This window comes from Ursus maritimus, unplaced genomic scaffold (genome assembly GCF_017311325.1).
Source record: "Ursus maritimus isolate PB19 unplaced genomic scaffold, ASM1731132v1 scaffold_244, whole genome shotgun sequence".
Lineage (NCBI taxonomy): Eukaryota > Metazoa > Chordata > Mammalia > Carnivora > Ursidae > Ursus > Ursus maritimus.
The window spans coordinates 2,043-2,821 of NW_024424942.1; the positions used below are offsets into that span (position 1 = coordinate 2,043).

The 779-nt window shown below is 51.3% G+C and overlaps 1 protein-coding gene across 1 annotated transcript; it reads right to left on the reverse strand.

Annotated features, from left to right (window-relative positions):
* Window positions 1-7: 7 nt before the first annotated feature.
* LOC121105161 (olfactory receptor 2S2-like) lies at window positions 8-545 on the reverse strand (the record flags this gene model as incomplete). Its single annotated transcript, XM_040641226.1, has 1 exon — window positions 8-545. A coding segment is annotated over exon 1 (538 nt), but the record flags the coding sequence as incomplete, so codon positions are not given.
* Between the last annotated feature and the right edge of the window lie 234 nt (window positions 546-779).

Below are 779 nucleotides of genomic sequence, written 5' to 3' on the forward strand. Positions count from 1 at the left end.
AGCTCACAGGCAAGGTGGTTGACGACATTGTTCCCACAGAAAGGCAGCTGAATTGTCAAGGATGTGTGTACCACAGAAGCAGTCCCACCAATAGCCCAGGAGCTGACAGCCATGGTCACATAGGCAGCCTTGCTCATGACCACAGGGTACCTCAGGGGGTTACAGATGGCCACATAGCGATCAAACGCCATCATGCCCAGAAGCACACACTCTGTGGCTCCCATGGCAAAGGAGAGAAACATCTGTATGGCACAGGCTGAGAAGGAGATGGTTTTCCTGGGAGTGAGGAAGCCATCCAGGACTAGAGGGACTGAGGAGGTTGTGTAGCAGATGTCCAGGAAGGAGAGGTTCCCCAGGAAGAAGTACATGGGCGTGTGCAGGCGGGAGTCAAGAATGGTCACCAGGATGAGGACCCCATTTCCCAGCAGGATCACCAGGTACATCAGGAGGATGAGCACAAAGAATATTTTCTCCAGCCTCGGGTAGGCTGAGAGTCCCAGGAGAATGAACCCTGCCACAGGGAAGGACCAATTGGCTTTTTCCATGTGCTATCGCTTCTGTCATCAGCAAAGTACAAAGTCAGGACAGGAGGCTTTCTTGAGAAGAGTCTCAGCCATCTGGTATACCGTCACTCCGAGCTACATACTAGGAGAGCATATGTGTATAAGAGAGAAGTGACTGAAAGAGTCAGTAGGTAGGAGTGTGCTTAGCTGTTTGATGAGAGAAGGTCAGGGCTGCAACAGAGCTTACAAATATTAGGTCCAGAGAGAGGAAGTGAC